Source organism: Cotesia glomerata, linkage group LG4, assembly GCF_020080835.1.
Source record: "Cotesia glomerata isolate CgM1 linkage group LG4, MPM_Cglom_v2.3, whole genome shotgun sequence".
Lineage (NCBI taxonomy): Eukaryota > Metazoa > Arthropoda > Insecta > Hymenoptera > Braconidae > Cotesia > Cotesia glomerata.
In genome coordinates, this window is record NC_058161.1 from 13474653 (window position 1) to 13498362 (window position 23710).

General features: G+C 32.6%; 2 protein-coding genes across 2 annotated transcripts; both read right to left on the reverse strand.

The window, feature by feature from the left end:
• Positions 1-60: 60 nt before the first annotated feature.
• LOC123263097 (serine/arginine repetitive matrix protein 1-like) lies at positions 61-18086 on the reverse strand. The gene is made up of 5 exons (XM_044725634.1): positions 17989-18086; positions 16726-17226; positions 6813-7034; positions 1959-2541; positions 61-250 (listed from the first exon to the last, which is right to left on the reverse strand). Exons 1-5 carry the CDS (start codon positions 18084-18086, stop codon positions 119-121), a joined length of 1536 nt encoding a protein of 511 aa, XP_044581569.1. The 3' UTR covers positions 61-118.
• Positions 18087-20725: 2639 nt separating this feature from the next.
• LOC123263544 (proteoglycan 4-like) lies at positions 20726-23557 on the reverse strand. The gene is made up of 2 exons (XM_044726403.1): positions 22772-23557; positions 20726-22061 (listed from the first exon to the last, which is right to left on the reverse strand). Exons 1-2 carry the CDS (start codon positions 22870-22872, stop codon positions 20741-20743), a joined length of 1422 nt encoding a protein of 473 aa, XP_044582338.1. The 5' UTR covers positions 22873-23557; the 3' UTR covers positions 20726-20740.
• Between the last annotated feature and the right edge of the window lie 153 nt (positions 23558-23710).

Sequence of the window (23710 nt, forward strand, 5' to 3'; positions counted from 1 at the left end):
CTGAAATATTAAAAACAGAAATTACAACATTATTTTAGAATTAAAAAGGATAAATAAGGATTAAGCTTTTTCGAATTTTCTTTTATTCTCTTGAAAGTTCATTTAGTTAAAGAAAAACTTATAAAGAATAAATTATCATTAAGTTCTCCTTATCAGCCATCTGCGACGCGCGATTTGGTGGACAATCTACAGCATTGAAGTGGAGGTCGTAGCAAAGCCTTATTTCGCTCAGCCACATCTCGCTTGTTCTCTGTAAATTACATTCATTTCAATACACCATATGAAATTTTGATAAATTATCATAATCATGACAATGGGTCATTCCATGTCAAATCGAAAAATAGTTGGAATCGACCCCATTCAATTTGGTCAAATTTTGGTCTCAAGATTTCTTTTATCATATAACAAAGTTCTGCCTAAGAAAAAAATATAAAAAATTTTTTTCAAAAGATGTACAAATTCAAAATTTTGCAATTTTTCCAGTTTTTCAATTTTGTTTTTGTAATATCTCGAACGATATTATAGATACAGGAATGGCCTTTTGTTCGTTTGAAAGGGAACACTTAGGGATGTTGAAAAAAAAAATATTTTGGAAAAAAATTTTGACAAATGCCAAATTTGTCAAATTTTGAATTTTAGAACAATCGTTAAAAATTAAGTTTGCAGTTAAAATTTTGGCTCAATTTTTTTTGTTAAATACCTTGTACTGATCTTAAAAGATGCTGAAATTTTTAGAAGGGTGTTCAGAATCTAGTGTAAAGAATATCTATGAAAAAGTAATACGTAAAAATACTTTTGTTGTGCATCTTAAAATTAATTTTTAAATTAATTAATAACAGTTTGAGGAAATTTCCGATAAATTTACTCATTAAATAATTATTAACATTTAATTGACTAATAAAAAGTGTAGCATTCTGAATTACCGGTATACACTTGGCAACACCGCAAGAGTTCCCTAACCTTAAAATTTATTTATGTTTAATGTCTAACTAAAATGACTAAGATCTTCTAGCATTTAAAAAACCTTGGTTACTTATGCTTTGAGTAACACTGTGCAAGCGGTGTTGCCAAGTCAATTATAATACTTTGAAGAACGGAAGTTCCGAGTGATTTTTCATAAAACATCTATAATATCTCCGTAATACGTTCGGAAAGCTACTTTTTTATTGTCTTAATCTTTAGCTTATTATTTTTTCAATCAAATTCAATGAAAATAAAATTTTTTTTAAATCGTTAATTGCATTAAATTCTTAACCAAATACACGGCTGGTGGAATCTCCACTAACATGTAAAAATTACAATTTTCAAATCTAATCATTTGATTAAATATCCCGGAAAGCTACTGTTTTTTAATTTTTTTATTAGTTATTAGGCTACGTAGATTAAATTTACAAATTTTCAGGAACTTTTAAAAATTTGACTACTTCCCGTGGATCTCCTTAATTAAAAATTGCAAAAAACGAAAAGAAATTTTTTTTGGAAATTCAAAAATTCATATTTTTGAAAAAAAAAAAACACCCTTCTAAAAATTTCAGCATCTTTTAAGATCAGTACAAGGTATTTAACAAAAAAAATTGAGCCAAAATTTTAACTGCAAACTTAATTTTTAACGATTGTTCTAAAATTCAAAATTTGACAAATTTGGCATTTGTCAAAATTTCTTTTCAAAATATTTTTTTTTTCAATAGCCCTAAGTGTTCCCTTTCAAACAAACAAAAGGCCATTCCTGTATCTATAATATCGTTCGAGATATTACAAAAACAAAATTGAAAAATTGTAAAAATTGCAAAATTTTGAATTTGTACATCTTTTGAAAAAAATTTTTTATATTTTTTTCTTAGGCAGAACTTTGTTATATGATAAAAGAAATCTTGAGACCAAAATTTGTCCAAATTGAAAGGGGTCGATTCCAACTATTTGTCGAATTGACATAGAATGACCCCAATCGAAATACTTACTGGGTGATATTGAATCGCGATATTAACCCTCTGCTTTAAAATCATTGAGATTTTATCTCGCATATCTTTTTGGGTCATCACTGTCCTAGGCCTGAAGCCTCCAGCAGTAAGTTTAGCGTAAACATTGGCTTTATAAAAAATTTCCAAGGTCTTTTCAAAGTATAGTCTAACATTTTTCATTGCAGGCAACCTTGAAGCACATGTGCCATGTTTTATCCATTCATGCTCCCAAAATTCTCGGTTGCTCCTAGAAAACCCGTTAAGTGAAAGCCAGTTTTCTTTCAGAAGGTCCTTTATAGGTAAGATTTGTTCGTGATCATAGAATTTTTTTTTCAAATCGCAGCTGAATGGAACACGTCCGTTGTTTTTCGATGAAGGCCAAAATCCATGAATGCTCCACTCTGCTCTATTAATCGGAGACTCAATGGCATATCGCAAGGCTTTCGTCGCAGGGCCCCAAGAGAGTGCAAGAATTAATATGTCGAAGCACTTATCAGCTGAAGCATTTTTATCCTTGCAAGTTCCAATATTGGCATTGATCTGCTGAGGCGTAGCTTGTTCCTTAGTTTCGCTTTTGCTGATTCTGTTTCCCGGGTAAAAAAATTTATATATAATTATATATACTTATATGTTATTATATATAACTTATATAAAATTATATGTAATTATATATAATAATATATAATTGGATGCAATATTTTTTAATAATTATATATGCGCATATTTAATTATTATAATTATATATATATATATATATATATTATAATTATATATACCCTAGCGGTTTTGTAAATGCCGAAAAAATATCGCAGTAATACAGTATTAATGCGGTATTTTTTCGGTTCTTTTGGTCAGTTTTTTTATCGAAACATTACGGAACATTTACGCTCAAAATGCGAAATATTTACGCTGAAAATGCGGCATATTTATGGTAATAAGGCGGTAAAATGAATGTATTAAAACCATACCGAACAAAAACAGTTTCACTGTAAAAAAGTCGCACCAAGTCCACGTTCATAAGACTATTAGGAAAAAAAATTTTTTTTTTCTTTACAAAAAGATACAAAATAAAAAAATTAAAAAATCCGAGTAACCGATATGATTGTTTATGATTTTCGGAAATTAAAAATTTTTTGTAAATTTAAAAATTAAAAATTTTAGAACGTATTTAGTGTGCGCGGTTGCAAAATATTTTACTTTTAATGAAATTCGTAAAATCTATTTACTAGGACTTTAAAAATTGAAATACACAATGACGCACACAAAGTACGTTCTAAAATTATTTTTTAAATTTTAAATTTACAAAAAAATTTTTTTTAATTTCCGAAAATCATAAACAATCATATCGGTTACTCGGATTTTTTAATTTTTTTATTTTGTATCTTTTTGTAAAAAAAAAAATTTTTTTTCCTAATAGTCTTATGAACGTGGACTTGGTGCGACTTTTTTACAGTGAAACTGTTTTTGTTCGGATTTTAGTATTTTTTGTAATTATAATGAAAATTTACAATTGATAACAACTTAAATCTCGTGTTGACTGCACTTTTTACTGCAAACTATCCCCTTAAAGCTACAGTTTATGTAGATGTAATTCCAGTGCACCCTGGCGGCCATAGATGCAAGCTATGAATCACTTTTTACTGTAGTTGCGTGTCTATAGGAAGGATTACTACACATTTTTATTTTATCTAGTCTGTGGCGCTGATATTCCCCATCGAAAAAAAGTCAGGATCGAAATTTCTGGGCTTACTATAGTTTGTGCTGATAAAATTTAATAATTTTAAGTGAATTAAGTGTTATAATTGATTATAATTAATTAATATCAGTAAAATAAAGTATAAATTACTTTTATAATATATTATTTTGGAAAAAGGAGAACCATATAATTAAATAAAATTTTGCAACCTCGAAATACCGTTCTGCTTACAGTAAACACAGTCGGTAGTCTGGCGCTCCGTTTACAACGGATTTGAACGGAACTTGGCGCCAGATTCTACCGAATCTGTGGATTTAAAAAATGGTGTAAAATTAAATAACGCTCGGACTGGGATTCGAACCCAGAACCTCCTGAGGACATGTCGGCTACTCTACCATTTGAGCTACCCGGTCTATACCATATTTTCTTTTTGCTTATTCTATATACATTAAGCATCATCGCTCATCTTACGATAAGCATATTTAAAATTAAATAATATAATTATACATGTGAAACAATATAACTTTTCGATTTTAGAAAATTTGCAATTTTCTAAGTGAAAAATTAAAAATTGAAATTAAAATTAGAATATATTTACTTAACATATGTATTTTTTTATATTCATTACCGCTAAATACCTAATTAAAAAATAATATTCTACATTAGTATTTATTAAAAAACAGTATTTGTTTTTGCAAAGTAGCGATGGAGAATAAAAAGCAAAATTGGAAATTTTTCATTTTTAACATAGAAGTGAACTAAAAATAAAACCAAATCTTTAATAATTGTCCATTATATCAAAAAATATTCGGCAAAATTACTGTATTATTACGGTAATTATTTGGAATTTTTTGGGTAAAATTTGGGCACTAATGCGGTAATTGTGTACACGGAGAGAAAAATATGGAAATCATTCCTATAATTTTAATGAAATGTTTTCCTATACCATTTTAGGAGCGATTACTTAAATTATGGGAATTATACCCATAATTTTTGGGAAATGTTACTATAATTATGGAAATGGTTCCTATAATTATAGGAACGATACCTATAATTATAACTGTAATATCGGCATGATTCCCATAATATATAGGAATAGTTTCTATGATATTATAGAAACCATTCCTGTAATATTATAGGAACCATTCCTATAATTTTATGGGAACCATTCCCATAATATTATAGTGATGATGTGTAATAATATTAAGATATTTATCATTACAACTCAAGTTATTTGTGACTTTGATGACCACTTTGAAGCATTTGAAATTATTAGTAATTTCGATAATTTTACTTGCTTCCTAATAACATCATTTGAAATATGTAAAATAAGTAATATTGTTCATATAAACAATAAAAGTTACATACCCAAAAGGTGGATTTAATAAATATTCAACATGTGTATTGTAAATAAATAATTTGTTTTAAAAATAAAATGAAATTGTAAAAATAAACAATAAATTTCCATCTGCTTTGTTTCTCTAATTGTATAGTGAGAAAATATCCTTATTATTAGAGAAACTTTAGAATTGCTACAATATTTTTCAATAGTATCTAACACAATAATAACTGAGTTGGAATAAACAATTTAAAATTAAGTACACACGTGAATAAAAATTATGAAAAAGAAATTTTTTCACTCTAGTGAAAGATCAATTTTTATTTACAAAAAAAAATTTATTAGCAAAAAAATATATAATAATTACTATATATTTTTGAAGTGATTGTTTCATTATTATGAACATAAACATTTTTCTATTATTATGTGCGTCATTCCCATAATATTATAGGAACCATTCCTTTAATAGTACAGGAACCATTCCTATAATATTATAGGAACCATTCCCATAATATATTGAAGCTATTCCATTATTGTATAGGAACGTTTCCAATAAACTATGGGTATGGTTCCCATAATGAGCATAGGATTGATACCTATAATGATCATTTTATTATAGGAACCATTCCCATAATTTTTGAAAAGGTTCCTATAAATTTCTCTCCGTGTAGTATATTTTTGGTAACTGTACAGCATAAGTGCAGTATATATACTGGATAATTACAGTATAAAAACTGGCCAAAACAACTATAGTTTAACCGCATTATTACCGAATTATAACGGTAAATATACGGCATGAGCATAAATTCCGAAAAATTACGGTATTTTTACGGCATTCTCAAAACCGCCCGGGTAATTATTATCCCCCATGGGTGATTCTCTGTAAGGATGTTTTTTGCTGTCCCAGGCATTTTTTTATTAGAAAAATTGTTATTTTGTTACTAAAAAAAATTTATTACGAAAGTAAAAAAACATTTCTATTTGGAGCATTGAAAACTAAAATGAAATAAATTTTGGTTTTTTTGCTATAAATTGGTAAACCACCGAAATAACAGTCCCCTGGGCTGTCCCATTCCCAAAATTAAAACTTTAAGATTAAATTTTAAGTTATTCTTCAATAATATTTAATTTGGTCCATAATTTTTATAAACTCAATTAGTTAACTAACAATTTTCTTCAATAAAAAGTACCGAAAATTAATTTGTTTCATTAAATTCATTAAACCAAAGTTTGTCCCAGGCATTTTAAGAACAGTCCCCTGCCAAAAGTTCAAAGCCAAAAAAAAAATCCAGCGTGTTATTTTACCTTTTGTAAGGTTTATAAGGATCTAAATAGCCTCGAGTTAGTAACCATAGGGCTGTTAGCGCTTTATCGGCATTTTATTTAGTGTCAAAGCACCGTTTGTGCTGGAAATATGTGTCTGGGCCACTTGAAAACTCAGTCCCTTGGCAACTATTTTTATTTATAATTTATTTATAAAATTCGATCCATAAGTCTTAATATTATTCTAATTAATGTAAACATTGATTGAAAACTTGAAAAGTTAAATGCATTGAAATAGTTTGCTTGATTTTTCTCAATTTGATAAAAAAAAAACAGTCCCCTGGCAAGCAATCCCCTGTCATGTTATATGGCAAAAGATACACAAATATCGAAAAAGCAAATATTAATTCGGCTGTTTATTTATTATAATTAAGCTGATAATTTTGTAGCCCTTGTTAAATTTTTTTCTAATAAAATCAAAAATAGTTTGGTCGGACAATTTTGTACAGATTTAAGACGTCCTTACAGCGAATCACCCATATATAGTCTTTCTTACCCGGGTTTCATATTACTCGTCTTTGCCGCTTTTTGGGCTGCTCGGGATCCTGGTGCTGGAGCAGCTCCTGCTTGAACGAGAGCAGTTATAGATGTTGGTCGAGACTCTGAAGGTCCTGGTACAGAATTGGCAACTTTAGCTGGTGGTTTGGTAGTTCTAGTTCGTGGTGGACGAACTGGATACAGTGAAGGGAACTGATACGAAGGTAGAGGTGGTGGATTCGCTTGCGGATTATTAACTAGGGGCGGTGGAATGATATTTCGAGGCTTAAATTGTGGATGCTTTGGATTCTTCTTCAGCTCTTCAAGTGTTGGTGGAGGCTTACTACGATCAGGTATAACAGCTTTGGGACGAATAAAATGTTGGTTTACAACGTTCAATCGCTCATCTGAATATTTGTTGGCAATTTTGTGGATTTTTGAATCTTGCTCTTGAATCGTCGGCTTTGATATTTCTGGGCTGATTGGATTTTCTGAGTTGCCTGATTGTGATACTGATGGTAATGGTGAGCGAGAAGCTGGTGATAATTGGAGTCGTCCAAAGCGAGAAGGTGATGATGATGGTGGTGGTGTTGGAGCTCTCGCAGGACGTGATAATGCTTCTGGGGATACTGGTCTAAACTGAGAATTCTGAGGGCTGAAGCGCCTTACTTCAGGACTTGGAGATCGGTGATTACCCTGATTATTTCTAGAAGTCCTAGAAAGCTTGTTGATTAAAAATATGATTCTTGATACATAAATATTTGAATTGTTACCCAGGTCTTCTAGCAATATAAGGTAAAGTACCCAGTAGTTGAACAGGTTTCAAAGTAAAACGTATTCGACCCTACTTTTAATATATAAAGATGAAATTATTGCAAATTAGTGATTTTCATGAAAATATAAACAATTTTGAATTGATTAGCAAAATAACAAAGAAAATTGAATATTTATATTTTGACAACGTTTTCAAGATAGACTATAAAAGGAGTAGTATAGTTGAACAATCAATTCTGACAAGCCGCAGTAGTTTGACACTCTGGGAGTAGTTTAACTAATAAAATATATGCCAAAAGGCACACCAAAAATTTTCAACGTTTCATTGAAATATCTAAAGAATTATAACATATTATTGATTGATATTAAAAATAATACTATCAATATTTAATATGTTCATTTAAAAATGATAAATATTTGTATTTAATTTTTTAATTAGATTTTTTATGAATGACAAAGCAAATTTTCAATTATAAATAAAAAAAACTCTATTCAAAACGTTCAATAATTTTTAACTACACTAATTTTTAGCTATAAAACTTATTTAATTTGCAGTAATTAATACAAATGACAATGCTCATCACTAGTCTATAAACCTATTAGAGATTAGAGTGCTGTTAAAATTATACGGCCCCAGCTTGTTCATGTTCTGGATACCGCTTTTTAAATTTCAAGGTACAGTTAGACGCTAAAATTTGAATTTTATTTTTATTAAATTCTATAATTAATTAATATAAAAATTATAGTTTATGTATTTGCAAAAAATATGTATTATTTAGAAAAGAATATTTCATTGGGTGGTACAATTATTTTTTACTTAAAATAGTATACCGTTTTTTTTACTGATTGTTCGGCTTACGGTTAAGTACCTTTTTCATGTAAAAATAGCATTTATCGGCTATTCTCGACATGTAAACTTTTAAGTTAACAAAAAACCAATTGTTATGATTCATAATTGAAAAAATTTACAGAAATCAATTATTGTATCATTGAATAATAATAACATGCGCATATTATTCACAATAAATATACGGATTTTGTGTTACAACAATTCGAAAAGTCTGTTCAAGTACTGAGTACTTCACCTTAGGACTTTATTTCATATATATTTAGCCATTTAACAATCTTTTTTAAGGCTTGAGCAAGTCTGGTCTCAATTTCGATAGTTGTTAGTGTCTTTTTCTACCTATGGGTCTTGCTCCAGATACTCGTAACAAATTCAATTGACAAATTTTGACCAAGCCTTATACAAGAACTTTGGGCCAGATTATAGTTCGAGAATTGTGTAAGAAAATTGAGAAAATCTGAAGATGCTTATCGATAAACTAACTATATCGATTTCTGAGAAAGACTGACACCAGAAGCATGCTGAATATACTTGTGCAAGACTTGCTCAAGATCTGCTCAAGATCAAATGTTTTCAAATGACCATTCGCATCATTCTACTTCTCCTATATTTACTATAGAATCAGCGGATCTCATTCAGCTTAACCTTTTAGAGTACAGACCTACTGTTTTATCGATCAAGACAGAATTATTTTAAAATGAGCACCACTGAATCAATACATCTTCAAGTAGTGGAGGAGAAAAAGCGCTATAAAATATATAATACATGATGCATCTTGAGCAAATCTTGAGCAAGTCACGCTTCAACATTTGCTGTAAGTTTTTGCTTGACAAATGCTTTAGAAATGAACAAATTACTGAGAATTGAGGATCGTGAGCAAATGTTGAGCAAGTCATGGGTAAGTGTCTGTTGTGAGTTTCTGATTCAAAAAATCCGTCAGAAAGTTTTTCTATGCATCTTGCATTAGACTTGTCTCATATTCTTGCACAAGATGTCTTGAGTTAGTTATATATAAATCTTGAAGCAGTTCTTTCTACATAAACTTGAGCAAGACCCATATGTCGAAAAAAACACTAGCAACTAGGGGGTTTGCTCAAGATACTTGTAGTAAATTCAATTGACAAGTTTTGAACAAGCCTTGTACAAGAACTTTGGGCCAAATTATAGCTCAAAAATTGTGTAAGAAAATTGAGAAAATCTGAAGATGCTTATCGATAAACTAACTATATCGATTCCTGAGAAATACTGACACCAGAAGCATGCTGAATATACTTGTGCAAGACTTGCTCAAGATCTGCTCAAGATCAAATGTTTTCGAATGACCGTTCGCATTATTCTACCCCTTCTATATTTACTATAGGATCAGTGGATCTCATTCAGCTTAACCTTTTAGAGTATAAACCTACTATTTTATCGATCAAGACAGAATTATTTTAAAATAAGCACCACTGAATCAATACATCTTCAAGTAGTGGAGGAGAAAAAGCGCTATAAAATATATAATGCATGATGCATCTTGAGCAAATCTTGAGCAAGTCACGCTTCAACATTTGCAGTTAGTTTTTTGTTGACAAATGCTTTAGAAATGAACAAATTACTGAGAATTACGGATTTTGAGCAAATCTTGAGCAAGTCATGGGTAAGTGTGTTGTAAGTTTCTGATTCAAAAATTCCGTCAGAAAGTTTCTCAATGCACCTTGCATTAGACTTGTCTCATATTCTTGCACAAGATGTCTTGAGCTAGTTATATATAAATCTTGAAGCAGTTCTTTCTACATAAACTTGAGCACGACCTATATGTAGAAAAAGACACTAGCAACTAGGGGTTTTGCTCAAGACACTGGCACCTAAATCTTGCTCAATACAATTATACATAATCTTTCTTACCTGGGATAACAGAATTAACTGAATATATTCATTATATATTATGATATAATGTAAACATCTGGATGGAAAACAGAACAATAAAAATTTATTTTAAGTTTTTACTAAATGACTTACGGTTTACCTCGACGGAAATTAAAAGACCCCCGTCCTCGTCCAGCGAACGTTCCATCGAGAAACAAAGTTAGAACAACTAAAACTCCAACAATTAAATGACACTTCATTTAAAAATTTTTAAGTATTCTTTACGTAGATTTGAGAATAAAATACTATATTAGGTAGAAAAATTAAATTTACTTAAACTGGTTGTTGTTGACAAGTGGTTCTATCTATAACTGCTCTTAAATGGTTTGATTCATCTTAATCTAATTAATATTAAAAATAATGGAGATTAATGACCTTGCTAATGAACTTTACTCATCAACACCGATAATATATCTCTTCTACTACCGAATTATATTTATCTAAAAAATTAAAATTTCTGCTTACTATAGATGGAGTTGAAAAAAGTTTGGAAAATGCAAAAGTGCACGCCTCATAACGCTCATTCATTTTTTAAGAAAAAAATAAATTGTGTGATTAATTAAAAAAAAAAAATTATAATTAAGTAATTTCTCACAGATTATTTTTAATTTTTTTTTAAATATCGGCGCCCTTTTTTCTTGTCATATACACACTTAGTCTAAAAAAATCTAGCTTGATCAAGTAGCGCCATAGTTTTTACGTGACAAATAAGAAGAGTTCGTTTGTCTTTGTACCGTTGTATCGTAGTGAATTTTAATAAAAATTCAATTTAAAAAAAAAATACGTAAACTAGGCCACTGATATTAAATACGGACCCAGTTCATCGAATTCTTAAACGATTAAAAAAGGTCCGGTCTTGAAATATCAATTTGTTCGGGAGTAATCGTTGATACATCCAAAATGGGGTGATATCAGGACGTCCACGTAAAATTTTTTTCAAAACGTATTTTTTTTTTTTTTTAAATAGTAACATGAAATGATTTTAGAAAGTAAAAGATGGTTTAATTTAAGTGTTCTCTCGGTGTACATCTACTTATATTATTGTAAAAGTGTAATATGGATGTGATAGAGGCATTTAAAGGTTACAAAGATTGTTATCAATTATTCAAACGTAAGCAATTGACGCAAAAGCCTTCGGGCTAGGATTGGTAATAAGAGTACCCCCAAATCTTGGATTTGAAGTCAATAAGTCAATAATTAATCTATAAATAATTTTTATTACACTAAATAAGTCTTTTAATAAAATATACACATATGTTTAAAGTTTCCTTAGTTAAAGAACAACTTATAAAGAATAAATCATCTTCGTGTCCTCGTTCTCAGTATTCAGCGTCTTAGTAGCTGGTGGACAATTAATGAGAAGGAAATTGAAGTCGTAGCAGAGCCTGATTCCACTCAGCCAGAGTTCACTTGTTCTCTGCAAGTAACATACATTTCAATACACCAAGTAAAATGTTGATAAATTGTCATAATCACGATCATAGAAATACTTACTGGATGGTTAATAAACTCGAGGGTAACCCTATGCCCTAAAATCCTTGAGATCTCATCATGCATGTCTTTATTGGTCAACTCTTTCTTAGGCCTGAAGTTAGCGGCAGTGAGTTTAGCTTGAACATTAGCTTGATTAAAAAGTTCCAAACCCTTTTTAAAGTATTGTTTAACACTTTTAATCTGAGGCGACCTTGCAGCACAAGTGCCATGTTTTTCCCACTCATGCCTCCACAAGGCTTGGTGGGTCATGGGACTTCCATTAGCTGAGAACCATTTATCCTCCAACTCATTCTGTATAGGTAAGACTTGGTTTGGATCATAGGGTATTTTCAAATTGCATTGCTTCGGATGCTTCATGTAGGTCCTCAAAGAAGGCCACAGTCCATGAATGCTCCACTCTGGCTTATTAATTGGAGCGGCAGTGCCAAGTCGCTTGATTTTCGTCGCAGGTCCCCAAGAGATTGACAAAACGAAAAAGTCGAAGCACGCTTCAGGTGGAGCATTTGCATCCTTGCAAGTTCCGATGTTGGCATTGACCTGCTGAAGCGCAGCTTGGGCGTTAGTTTTGATTTTGTTGATTTTATTTTGCTTCGCTTGCGCCTTTGCCGCTTTTGCGGCTGCTCGGGAACTTGTTGCTATCGTAGCTCCTGCTTGGACGAGAGCAGATGGAGCTGATGGTTGAGATCCTGAAGGTCCAGGTACAGGATTGCCAACTTGGGGTGATGGTTGGGACCCTGAAGTTCCAGGTACAGGATTGCCAACTTGAGCTGGCGGATTGTTAGCTGGAGCTGGTTGTGGATTCGCCGAAGATGGATTGCCAACTGAAGTTGGAACTTGTGGATTCATTCTAGAATTCCCCAGCTGTTGGAGAGTTGGTCGTCGAGCATGACCTACAGGGTGGTTCTGAACAATCAGACCAGGTCTGGTGTTACTCAAAGTTGAAGGTTGATTAGCGTTATTCGATTGCCTAATTGGAAGTTGCTTCGTCGTTTTTGGAACATATGAGATTCGTTTGAAGACTTTAGTTGACGTCGTAGGATTAGATTGTGGCACTGATGATGATGGAATCGCTCCTAACATAGAAGTATGAGGGTTGTTGGACGTCTTTGAAGAACTTGAAGGGCGGCGGTATAATGGGTTGTTCTTCGGCTTTGAGCTATTAGAATTTCTGTTAGAAAAGAAAATTTCCTGTTAGATTCAAACATCTCGTCAATAAATCTGGTTAACAAACTTACCCTCTACTTCGAGACCTATTTCTTGATGGCTTAGCCAGAATTTCTTCGGGGATTAAAGCTGTTATAAGTAAAACTGCAGCGATTAAATGCCACTTCATTTTTAGATTCAATACTTTCTAACTTTTGATTGTGCAATTAGATTCCACAGATACCTTAGTAGAATAATGACTAAGGTGAGAAATTAGGATTTGCTTTTTATACTTGAAAGGAATGACGTTTGATTTGAGGTTGATTTAGGAGGTGGTGATAGTAATTTTATTCTTATACTTGCAATGACGAATTCAAATAGTCGTCTGATTATATTCAATACGTTTGTATTTGATAGCTGAATGACGTTCATGTTTTATGAGTCAAATATGCCTACAGATATTCTATACAAATTAATGACTAAGACTGATTACACAAAATGATTTGATATGACCTGGTGAAAAAGGTTTAGATCTAACCAGATATAATTATATCTAATTATATCCGATCAAATCCATTTATATCTGACCAGATATGGGATTTGAGACATGATGATCAGATCTAAACAGATATAACTATATCTGGGTTGAAAATACATTAGAAATGAAAAGATCTTATCATATCTGGCCAGATGTAACTATATCAGAGCTGTCAAAAGTATTAGATTCAATCAGTTCTGATTATGTAGTTATACATATATTGTAGTAAATCATAAAGAATGAATAACAATGGGTCTTTAATTTTTTCCATTTATTTATTGAGAAATATATTCATCACATATTTGTTAAAGATTAATTGATACATGTAGGTATTTCCAACTAGCTTTTAAACAATAAAATTTTTTTTTTAGTAATTAATCAAGACAGATACGCAAAGTGTAAAAAGAAAATAGTATTCATTGGATATTATTCCATGAAATTGTAATTTTTGTTGGTGTGATTATTTAGCTATTATTTTTTATATCTGATCAGATCTGAATACATCTATTCAGATCTTGTAATATTTAATATAAACAATTTTTTAGTATATCTCGTCAGATCAAGTTATATCTGGTCATGTCTTGCCAGATAGAGACAATTTAAAGATCTGACTAGATCTTTTTATATATGGCCAGATCTAATCCGTTTTTCCCGGGAATTAACTTTCTAAACATTTTTAATCTTCTCAAATCATGTAAATCATTTTAAATCATATTTATTATAGGTATTTAACATTGTGAAATCATTTTGTTTAATAATACTCAAATAGAAATCTTTTTCAAGGCTTGAGCAAGTCGGGTCTCAATTTCGATAGTTGTTAGTGTCTTTTTCTACCTATGGGTCTTGCTCCAGATACTTGTAGCAAATTCAATCGACAAGTCTTGAACAAGCCTTGTACAAGAACTTTGGGCCAGATTATAGCTCAAGAATTGTGTAAGAAAATTGAGAAAATCTGAAGATGCTTATCGATAAGCTAACTATATCAATTCTTGAGAAAGACTGATACCAGAAACATGCTGAATATACTTGTGCAAGACTTGCTCAAGATCAAATGTTTTCGAATGACTGTTCGCATCATTCTACTCCTCTTATATTTACTATAGGATCAGTGGATCTCATTTAGCTTCACCTTTTAGATTATAGACTTACTATTTTATCGATCAAGACAAAATTATTTTCAAATGAGCACCACTGAATCAATACATCTTCAAGTAGTGGAGGGGAAAAAGTGCTATAAAATATATAATGCATGATGCATCTTGAGCAAATCTTGAGCAAGTCACGCTTCAAAATTTGCTGTTAGTTTTTGGTTGACAAATGCTTTAGAAATGAACTAATTACTGAGAATTACGGATCTTGAGCAAATGTTGAGCAAGTCATGGATAAAAGTGTCTGTTGTGAGTTTCTGATTCAAAAAATCCGTCAGAAAGTTTTTCAATGCACCTTGCATTAGACTTGTCTCATATTCTTGCACAAGATGTCTTGAGCTAGTTATATATAAATCTTGGAGCAGTTTTTTCTACATGAACTTGAGCAAGACCCATATGTAGAAAAAGACACTAGCAACTATGAGTTTTGTTCATGACACTGGCACCTAAATCTTGCTGAAACACATGTTACCAGGGTATAATTACTGTAATATAATTATAAGAATAGAACTTGTATGAAAAGTAAGAAAGGTTTTATATTCTTTTATCGATTTATGTGTTTCTGGGCCATGCATGATCAGGTTTGAAGTATTTAACGCTTCAGATTTGATCATGCACGAACATACATGATCATGCATTATCACATGATCAGGTTTGAAGTATATAACGCTTTAGATATGATTATACATGACCAAACAGAATCAAATCTGAGACATTTAACGTTTTAGACATGATCATGTATGTTCATATCATTTAGGTTAAAATTGAATTATTTTGAAGAATTCGAATTATCAGTTCGTTATATTAATCGAAGATTGTTATCAGTTATTCAAACGTAAGCAATTGACGCAAAAGCCTTTGGGCTAGGATTGGTAATAAGAGTACCCCCAAATCTTGGATTTGAAGTCAATAAGTCGATAATTAATCCATAAATAACTTTTATTACTACTAAATAAGTCTTTTAATAAAATACACATCTGTTTAAAGTTCCCGTAGTTAAAGAACCTTATAAAGAATAAATCATCTTCGTGTTCTCGTTCACAGTATTCAGCGTCTTAGTAGCTGGTGGACAATCAATAAGAAGGAAGTTGAAGTCGTAGCAGAGCCTGATTCCACTCAGCCAGAGTTCACTTGTTCTCTGCAAGTAACATACATTTCAATACACCAAGTAAAATTTTGATAAATTGTCATAATCACGATCATAGAAATACTTACTGGATGGTCAATAAACTCGAGGGTAACCCTATGCCCTAAAATCCTTGAGATCTCATCATGCATGTCTTTATTGGTCAACTCTTTCTTAGGCCTGAAGTTAGCGGCAGTGAGTTTAGCTTGAACATTAGCTTGATTAAAAAGTTCCAAACCCTTTTTAAAGTATTGTTTAACACTTTTAATCTGAGGCGACCTTGCAGCACAAGTGCCATGTTTTTCCCACTCATGCCTCCACAAGGCTTGGTGGGTCATGGGACTTCCATTAGCTGAGAACCATTTATCCTCCAACTCATTCTGTATAGGTAAGACTTGGTTTGGATCATAGGGTATTTTCAAATTGCATTGCTTTGGATGCTTCATGTAGGTTTTCAATGAAGGCCAAAGTCCATGAACGCTCCACTTTGGCTTATTAATCGGAGCAGCAGTGCCAAGTCGCTTGATTTTCGTCGCAGGTCCCCAAGAGATTGACAAAACGAAAAAGTCGAAGCACGCTTCAGGTGGAGCATTTACATCCTTGCAAGTTCCGATGTTGGCATTGACCTGCTGAAGCGCAGCTTGGGCGTTAGTTTTGATTTTGTTGATTTTGTTTTGCTTCGCTTGCGCCTTTGCCGCTTTTGCGGCTGCTCGGGATCCTGGTGCTGAAGCAGCTCCTACTTGGACAAGAGCAGCTGGAGCTGGTGGTTGAGACCCTGAAGGTCCAGGTACAGGATTGCCAACTTGAGGTGGTGGTTGGGACCCTGAAGTTCCCGATACAGGATTGCCAACTTGAGCTGGCGGATTGGTAGCTGAAGCTGGTGGTGGTTTCGCTGGCGGATTATAAACTGGAGGCGGTGAAGGGAACCGAAGTGAAGGTAGAGGTGGTGGATTCTGTGACGGACTACGAACTAGAGGTGGTGGATTGATACTTCGAGTTTGAGATCGTGAATTCCTTGAAATAGTCCCCAGCTGCTGAAGCGATGTCCGTGCCTTAACATGGCGCCTCCGAGTTACCAAACTAACTCCAGAAGCTGTACCCGAAGTTATAGGTAGGTGAGCAATACCAGGCTGCACAGCTAGGAGTGGGTTTGTCGCTGTTGGAACATATGGATTTTGGTAACGATACGTGTTCCTTGATCCTCCGGATGCGGTTGACTTCGAAGGGCTGCTTGATTGCGGTGATGGTGTTCTCGATCGTGTTGGTTGAGAACCGGATGATAATCGGAGTCTTCCAAAGTGAGAAGAAGGTGATGGTGGAGGTGGTGGAGGAAGAGATGGTCCTGCTGATGGAATTGGTCTGAATATTGAAGTTCGAGGATTGTAGGATGTCACTGAGGTACTTGTAGGGCGACGATTCGCTGGATTGTTCTTAAGCTTTGAGCTTTTAGAAATTCTGTAAAAAAAAAAAATTCTGTTAGATTCAATCTGCCCTATCAAAAAAATAGGAAATATGGATTTCTACCCAGGTAACATGTGCTTGAGCAAGATTTAGGTGCCAGTGTCTTGAGCAAAACCCCTAGTTGCTAGTGTCTTTTTCTACATATGGGTCTTGCTCAAGTTCATGTAGAAAGAACTGCTTCAAGATTTATATATAACTAGCTCAAGACATCTTGTGCAAGAATATGAGACAAGTCTAATGCAAGGTGATCGATAAAACAGTAGGTCTGTACTCTAAAAGTTTAAGCTGAATGAGATCCACTGATCCTATAGTAAATATAAGAGGGGTAGAATGATACGAATGGTCATTCGAAAACATTTGATCTCGAGTAGATCTTGAGTAAGTCTTGCACAAGTATACTCAGCATGTTTCTGATGTCAGTCTCTCAAGAATTGATATAGTCAGTTTATCGATAATAATCTTCAGATTTTCTCAATTTTCTTACACAATTCTTGAGCTATAATCTGGCCCAAAGTTCTTGTACAAGGCTTGTTCAAGACTTGTCAATTGAATTTGCTACAAGTATCTGGAGCAAGACCCATAGGTAGAATAAGACACTAACAACTATCGAAATTGAAACCAGACTTGCTCAAGCCTTGTAAAAGATTGCTATATGGGAACCATATGGGAATCTATCCGAAAACGCTATGTGGGAATCTAGGCTGATTTCCTATATGGATTTTTGTGATAGGGTAGTAAATAAATCTTCAAACTTACCCTTTACTTCGATATCTAGCTTTTGATGGCTTAGCCAGAATTTCTTTAGGGATGAAAGCTGCTGTGAGTAAAACTGCAGCGATTATATGCCACTTCATTTTTAGATTCAATACTTTCGAACTTCTAATTGTGCAATTACATTCCACAGGCGATACCTTGGTAGAATAATGACTAAGGTGGAAAATTGGAATTATACTTCTTATACTTGATAGGAATGACGTCCGCTTCAAAGTTGATTTAGTAGGTGGTGATAATAATTTTTATCTGACACTTTCAATTACGAATTAAAGTGTTCTAATAATATTCTGTATGATAAAACGTTTAATTATACCTAATGACGTCCATGTTTTATGAGTCAAATATGCTGGAAGGTATTGTATACAAATTAACGAGTAGGATTTTTTTAGTTTCAAGGGTTGAGTAGCTGTAGAAGATATCGTTCTCCATTATTAAGCTTGTTATTGTTATCGGTGTTTAAATTAATTATTTTAATATGATAAGATAAGTGTTTGACGTCAATACTATTCATTAGTGGGGAAAAATATTATACAATTTTTATAATGCAACTAAAAAAAACATTGTTGAAAATCTAATAGTCAATTGTACACATTTTTAGTTTGAAAAAAAAAAAAAACTAGCTCTGACCAGGATTCGAACCCTAGACTGTTCGAACATAAGAAATATTATCTAAGTAGGTATCTAACTATAACTACAGAAGATTCAGATTTTGAACGGAATCTGACGTCAGTTTTCGAATGATGTCTTTTTTAAATATTTGTAAACGTGTTTCTTAAGATTGAATTGATGAGTATAGAAAAATATGGTTGAATGTGAGTAAGTGAAAATTGTATTCATTTCTTATGAATTTAAGTTTAACAACGATAAAGTGCGAGAGTAAAAAACTAATTAATCGCGGGTGAAGTTTTATTAGTTGTTGATAACGTGAAGAATAACTTTTCAAGACTTACAGAGTCATGTGGGGCAAATGTGCGCACTTAAACATTCAAACTAGTGTCAAAATTAAACGATAAGCATAAAAGGAAAATAAAAATATGTCTCCGATGAAGTGTTTATTCAGGTAATAATTAAATTAAGAAATAAAGTCTAAAACTTTAACACCGGAAAAAAACGGATTAATCCGAAGGATTCTAAATGCGCACACTTACCCCGTACTGAGGGTAAGTGTCCGCACTCGTGGGGATAAATTTGCGCATCTAAGGGAACTAAGTGGATCTTTAATGCTCTAAGCAGACTTATTTCAATATTACTTACATAACTTTGAGATATAACATAACTTCAAATGATATGTTAAATAAAAAGCTCAAATAGTAACTAATAGTTCAAATTTCGTTAATTAATATATTTTTCCAGTACAAAAAAATACAATATTCTTATGAATAATAATCATATTGATGACTGATGAGACTGGCATGGCAAAGTCAGAGTACCAATAGATATAACAGCTGCTAATCATCAAACATCATTTTTGATGAATATGGAGTACCATGTTAGATTATCCGAATTATAATGAAGCTTTTCCTCTGTTTGCTGAAAAATATAAATTTTATTGATTAAGGTATTCAAACAAAGTGACGCAAAAGCTTATCTTATTATTTTCATAGTTGAACTTGTAGCACCGAAGAATATAACAATTTTTTTCAAGGCTTGAGCAAGTCTGGTCTCAATTTCGATAGTTGTTAGTGTCTTTTTCCACCTATGGGTTTTGCTCCAGATACTTGTAGCAAATTCAATTGACAAGTCTTGAACAAGCCTTGTACAAGAACTTTGGGCCAGATTATAGCTCAAGAATTGTGTAAGAAAATTGAGAAAATCTGAAAATGCTTATCGATAAACTAACTATATCAATTCTTGAGAAAGACTGACACCAGAAACATGCTGAATATACTTGTGCAAAACTTGCTCAAGATCTGCTCAAGATCAAATGTTTTCGAATGACCGTTCGCATCATTCTACCCCTTCTATATTTACTATAGGATCAGTGGATCTCATTCAGCTTAACCTTTTAGAGTATAGACCTACTGTTTTATCGATCAAAACAAAATTATTTTAAAATGAGCACCACTGAATCAATACATCTTCAAGTAGTGGAGGGGAAAAAGTGCTATAAAATATATAATGCTTGATGCATCTTGAGCAAATCTTGAGCAAGTCACGCTTCAACATTTGCTATAAGTTTTTGGTTGACAAATGCTTTAGAAATGAACAAATTACTGAGAATTACGGATCGTGAGCAAATGTTGAGCAAGTCATGGGTAAGTGTCTGTTGTGAGTTTCTGATTCAAAAAATCCGTCAGAAAGTTTTTCAATACACCTTGCATTAGACTTGTCTCATATTCTTGCACAAGATGTCTTGAGCTAGGTATATATAAATCTTGAACCAGTTCCTTCTACATAAACTTGAGCAAGACCCATATGTAGAAAAAGACACTAGCAACTAGGGGTTTTGCTCAAGACACTGGTACTTAAATCTTGCTCCAGCACATGTTACCTATGTTGATTCGATGCAAGATTCCAACGTTGGGCTGGATTAAATTAAATAAAAAATTTAATGCTTACGTGGTATCTGGCGAACCCCTAAAGCATAAACTATATTTGTGTCCTGATTCCCAGGGTTCAACGTCTTTGCATCTGGTGGACAATCCATAAGATGGAAGTTATGGTTGTAGCAGAGTCTTATTTCACTCAGCAAAACTTTTTTTGTTCTCTGCAAGTACCAAAAATTTCAGTATCACTAAGGAGAACCTTGATAAATTATCATAATCATGATCATAGAATTTCTTACCGGGTAATGAATCGATTTAAGAGTAACCCTGTGCCCTAAAATTCTTGAAATTTCATGATGCATATCTTTATTAGTCATCTCACTTCTAGTCCTAAAATTTGCGGCATTAAGTTTAGCTTGAACATCGACTTGATCGAAAAGTTCCAAGCCCTTTTCAAAATAATCTTTAACACTTTTAATCTGAGGCGACCTTGCAACACAAGTGCCATGTTTTTCCCACTCGTGCCTCCAAAAGGCTTGGTGAGTCATCGGACTTCCGTTAGCTGAGAACCATATGTTCTCTAACTCATCCTGTATAGGTAAGATCTGTTTTGGATCATAGGGTATTTTCAAATTGCAATGCTTTGGATGCTTGCCGTAGTTCTTCATTGCGGGCCAAAGTCCATGAACACCCCATTCAGCTTTATTGATCATATTAGTATTGCCAAGTCGCCTGACTTGCATTGTAATACCCCAAGATACCGAAAGAATGTAAAAGTCAAAGCATGCACTAGCTGGAGCAGTTGGATCCTTGCAAGTTCCCGCATCATCATTGACCTGCTGAAGTGCAGCTTGTGCATTACCTTTGCTCTTTAAGACTCTCTCCTTTTTATCTAGCTTCTTTTGTGCTCCAAGCGCTGCTTTGGATCCTGGTGCTGGTGCAGCTGCTATTTGAACTAGAGTCTCTGGAGCTGGTGGTTGAAAAACAGGACCAGGTTCTGGATTGTTAACTGGAGTTGGTTGACGGTTAGCCACCGGATTGTTAGCGTTAGTTGGTGGTGGACTGTTTGGCCGATTAGGAACTGGACGTGGTGTACTCGAAGGCGTTCTGCTAACCGGTTGTTCAGATTGTTGTTTTTTTATAGATGCATACAGCTCCTTGAGCGATGGTTTCAGGCCGGGACGACCAGGACGCTTGTGGATAATCGAACCAGAAACAGAAACTCTGCTAGAAATAGGAAGTTTGATAGCGTTCGGCTGCTTAGGTTGATATTTGTCTGGCTTATTCCGAATATTTGACCATCGTTCTTCAGACGTAGTTCTTGCTCCTCCGGATATGGTTGGTTTTAAAGGGTTCTCTGACTGTGATGATGATGATGGGCGAGAAGGTGATAATTTGAGTCGTAAAAAGTGAGAAGACAATGATGATTCAGCGGCTGGGGCAGGGCGAGATACTACTAATGATGAAACGTCTTTAAAGAGAGATTTCTGAGGTCTGTATGGCGTCACTGAAGTACTTACAGGGCGACGATTCGCTGGTTTGTTTTTGGGTTTGGAGACTGCTACTGTCCTGTTAGTGAAGGAAAGGTTTTTAGGTTTTAACATCTGGAGGACATTCCATGCGAAAGGAGAAAATTAAAAGATTTCTCTAATTAATTCTAATTTATTATTAAAAGTCTATATTTGACTAATTTGTACACTGATAGAAGGATTTAGTACGGAGTACTAAACTGATTTAGTAACAAAATTTTTATTCATTTATTTGGAAGAAACTGAAAAGTATTGTTTTTAAAATTGGAAAACAGTGAAGTAGAATTACAATTCGTGTAATATAATTAAAATTGTCTGGTAACATTACATTGAACAGTGTAATTTTACAATGAAAATTGTAAAAATAAAAAAAAGCTTTTTGAATTTTTTCTGAGATTATTGTAATATAAATTACAATATTTTTTTGTGATTTTACATACAAATATGCTGAATCAGATCACAAATAATGTTTGCAAAATTAAAAAGTTTTTTCTTAAAAATTGACTAACGCTTCTGTAATATTACAATTCGTGTTAGGTTTATACATGAAGATTGTAAAATTACAATACATCTTAGTAAATTTCTTGACAGGTATTGGAAAATTATATGAATTGTATTTTATTCCGCAATGCTATACACTGATTTGTAATTTTACAAAAATTTTTAAGAGTGTATATAATTGATGGAATTCCAGAGTCAAATGTCCAACCAGTTACTATGGAATGCCCCTGAATCAAATATTACACTTACACTTTAGTACTTTGCGGCCTGTATTTTGGTGGTTTAGCCAGAATTTCTTCCGAGAAGAAAACAGCTATAATTACGACCGCGGCGATCAAATGCCACCTCATTTTAAATTGAACTTCGAATTTTGCAAGTGAAATCAACAGGCTTTAAGTAGAATACTTATAACGAAGATGAAATACGTTTCTTCACTAAATAATAATGTTTTATACGACGTAGATTGAGGAGGTGGTGATGAAATTTTTTTTTCTTTTAATCTTTTTTTCTTTAACTAATCAAAACGCTCTAATAGTATGAAGAACATCACTTTATGATCAATTAACAATTCTGAAGTGTCAAAAACGCCTTAAGGTATATTCTGTAAAAGTCATATACGTGGCTTACATTTAGAAGTAGCGCATTGGATTTTATGAGAATGAAATTTTAAGAGTCTAGTATACATGAAGAATAAGATTATAAGCTTATTACCGGTATTTAATTGATTTTTACGGTCGCGATAAGATATGTTCGATGACAATACCATCAATTAATTGGTAGAAAAACAATATAAATTATAATTATAGACTCTGATGATTTTTAAGCAATAATTTTGTTATTTATAATTTCGATATTTAGATTTTTTAATTTGCCAATTTGGCATTAGTTTTTTAACTTGCTTTATCAAAATTTTCGAACGCGCTTTTCTTCTAAGATTATATGCAAAACAATTCGATCTTAATCAATGATGTCTTGCTAATAACGTTTATAAAAAACGTTTCCAGAATTTTTTCAGATTTTTTTATCCAACCAAAAGCTACGAATTAAAAAAAAATGGCTATAACTTTTTCAAATTTTAATTCATTGAGACGTTTTTTTCTTTGAAAAAATTTTTTTTTAATTTAGTTTTTTAAAAAAAATATTTTTTCTAATTTTTGGAAAAAATAAAAAATTTTGTAATTTTTTTAT

Coding starts and splice junctions, on each gene's coding strand:
- LOC123263097 (XM_044725634.1), bottom strand. CDS start 18,086: ATGAAGTGGCATATAATCGCTGCAGTTTTACTCACAGCAGCTTTCATC. Junction 17,227..17,988: donor GCTAGATATCGAAGTAAAGG/GTAAGTTTGAAG, acceptor TTTTTTTTACAG/AATTTCTAAAAGCTCAAAGC. Junction 7,035..16,725: donor CTAGTTCGTAGTCCGTCACA/GAATCCACCACC, acceptor TAATCCGCAAGC/GAATCCACCACCTCTACCTT.
- LOC123263544 (XM_044726403.1), bottom strand. CDS start 22,872: ATGAGGTGGCATTTGATCGCCGCGGTCGTAATTATAGCTGTTTTCTTC. Junction 22,062..22,771: donor AGGCCGCAAAGTACTAAAGT/GTAAGTGTAATA, acceptor CTTCACTAACAG/GACAGTAGCAGTCTCCAAAC.